Source organism: Propithecus coquereli, unplaced genomic scaffold (assembly GCF_000956105.1).
Source record: "Propithecus coquereli isolate 6110/MARCELLA unplaced genomic scaffold, Pcoq_1.0 Scaffold308, whole genome shotgun sequence".
NCBI classification, from domain to species: domain Eukaryota; kingdom Metazoa; phylum Chordata; class Mammalia; order Primates; family Indriidae; genus Propithecus; species Propithecus coquereli.
The window spans coordinates 939073-941673 of NW_012148708.1; the positions used below are offsets into that span (position 1 = coordinate 939073).

Consider the following 2601-nt stretch of genomic DNA (forward strand, 5'->3'; position numbering starts at 1 on the left):
ATTAGGAAGGCTGAGGCAGGAGGATCACTTGAGCCCAGGAGTTTGAGGTTGCTGTGAGCTATGATGACAAACCACTGACTGTACTCTAACTGGGATGACAGAGCAAGACTCTGTCTCAAAAAAAAAAAAAGAAAGGAAAAAGGAATATGCTGAAATGCTAAGATAGTTAATGTTAGAATGTTAAAGAATTATAGATTTTCTTACTCTCAAAATATCTGAAATCTATTTCTATTACTTTAATAGTAAAAAAATGTAAAATATCTTCCAGGAAAAGAACTACTATATAATTTTTATAATTTTCTCAAAGCTGAATAGTAAATCATTGATACTACCAAATAAATAGTAAATATTTCTATGTTTTTAAGCCCTGTAAAAATAAATACTAACCTTCCAGCTAGCAGTACAATGCCAATCCCCATTTTCACTTTTATCCCAGACCTGTAAGAAAACAAAATAAACCACAATACAGAAAAACAATTTTTAAAGAATTCTAGAGGATACTCTAGAATCATATACCAATATCATATAAAATATATGAAATTATATAAAAATACTCTGGATTCATTGTGAAAGTTATAATTAAACAACACAATGAGTACTCCTTTGTACCACTTCAGGCCCAAGACAGAATTAAACAAGTAAGAAAAAAACATATTACAGAAGAAAAAAAAGTGAAACTGGTAAACACAGAGGAGAGAGGCAGCATTTGACCAGTGTCTCAGGTATTCTTAGGACTAACGCTCCTTGGCTGCTCATTCTCCCTACTGGCCCCCCGAATACTAACAAATGTCTCACCCAGTGACTCTGGCCTCGAAGTTTATCATTTGATTCTCCTACTATTTCTTCCCATACAGCAGCTGTTCGGTCAAAAGAACAGGAAGCCAAAACCTGTCCAAATTCAGGATGGGCCCACGTCACACGCCATACAGATCCACTATGTGTCTGGAGAATGAAAAAGAAAAGCAACAGACATTCAATATCCCAGGACTTTTTTTTCTTTAAGAAAAAAATTAGTTTATTCATATTTCACGCATTGGATTTTACTTGAAGAAACTAAAACAGATATTTTTACTTCAACAAAAAGACAAAGGTGATCAATGTAACATTTAAAAGAAAAGTTAAGTTTTAGAACTTTTTAACCTTTAAAAGATATTCTATATTTAGGATTGCAGACTTCTGGAGTCAAGTTCTTGTAACATTTTACTAATAAAGAAAAACCCAGTTTGATAAAGTTGACTGACTACTTCCAGTGCTAATAGCTGGATACTTGCTTCAGAGTTCAGCCTAACCAAGCTTTGAAAACAGAGATTCTACAAGTCCACCATTTTTTCACTTGCAAATTCTTTCTACAGGAAACACTCACCTAACAAAATAAATAAAATTCGGTTAATCAAATTATTTGCTTCAAAATCCATAGAGACAGAAAGTAGATTCATGGCTACCAGGAGCTGGAGGAGGAAGATTGAGAAGTGACTGCCAAACGGGTACATGGTTTCCTTTTGGAGTGATAAAAATATTCTGGAATTAGATAGTGGTGAGAGTTGCTGACTTTGTGACTATACTTAAAATCACTGAACTGTACACTTTACATGTGTGAATATTATGGTATGTAAATTATAGCTCAATAAAAAAAGTATTGTTTTATAAGGAAATCACTTGCTTCAAAAGTATAACAACAGACATTATAGCAACAAAATCCTTAAACGATTCTCACTGATATCTGGTTAGATAACAGATTATTCTGGGAAGACGCACTGAGTATGCAAATATAGAGAAGCCCAAATCCTTATACCTAGAGGAAATCATCTAAAGCTCAGTATCATTACATATACAAATGTCAAATTATTATTCTATAACCCTTCATGTTGACCGCCCCCACCAAAAAAAAAAAAGGATGGAAAAGTCTTAAAGCACAACCAAAACAATTTGCTAAGTGTGTCCAAGCAGAAATACTATACTACTATACAAAGATAAACACAGAAAATTTGTGTCACGATTCTATATATCTAATATTCTTTACATTCAACAACATAAGAACACTTTCTTAACCCAATAAAGTCTACATGGTAACAATGTCACCAACCAAAGGTAAACTTTGCAGTCTTATTTTTTATCCTTTGTTTTGTCCAGTCTTTTCTTTATCATCTTCAATTCTTACATGGCACTATGAAGTAAAAAATGCACTAAAGCAGAGTTTTATCAAATGTTAGATTCCCAGTAAAGCACAATCTAAAGAATAAGGCTTACGCAAAGATGCTCATCACAATAAAGTGGAAACAACTAAAATACACATTAGTTAAGCAAAACATGGTATATTTATTGGATGCTTATAAAGAACCCTTAAAGCAGGGGCCCCCAACCTATGGTGAGTTTTATAATTATTTCATTACATATTACAATGTAATAATAATAGAAATAGAGTACACAATAAATGTAACATGCTTGAATCATCCCAATCAGAAAATCATCCCCCCCCATCCGTGGAAAAATTATCTTCCATGAAAACGGTCCCTCTGCCAAAAAGGTTGGGGACTGCTGCTTTAAAGATATACCAAAGTACTTATGAAATATGTTGTTAGAATAAAAAGCAAGAGATTGGGG

At 33.2% G+C, this 2601-nt stretch overlaps 1 protein-coding gene across 1 annotated transcript in view; it reads right to left on the minus strand.

Moving 5' to 3' along the window:
- The window catches only part of SEH1L (SEH1-like (S. cerevisiae)), a 50250-nt gene that overhangs the window by 42103 nt on the left and 5546 nt on the right, over nucleotides 1-2601 (minus strand). Inside the window, exon 2 of the mRNA XM_012649964.1 lies at nucleotides 796-942. Within this exon, the coding sequence (XP_012505418.1) occupies nucleotides 796-942 (147 nt within the window). The remainder of the gene's footprint in view (nucleotides 1-795; nucleotides 943-2601) is intronic.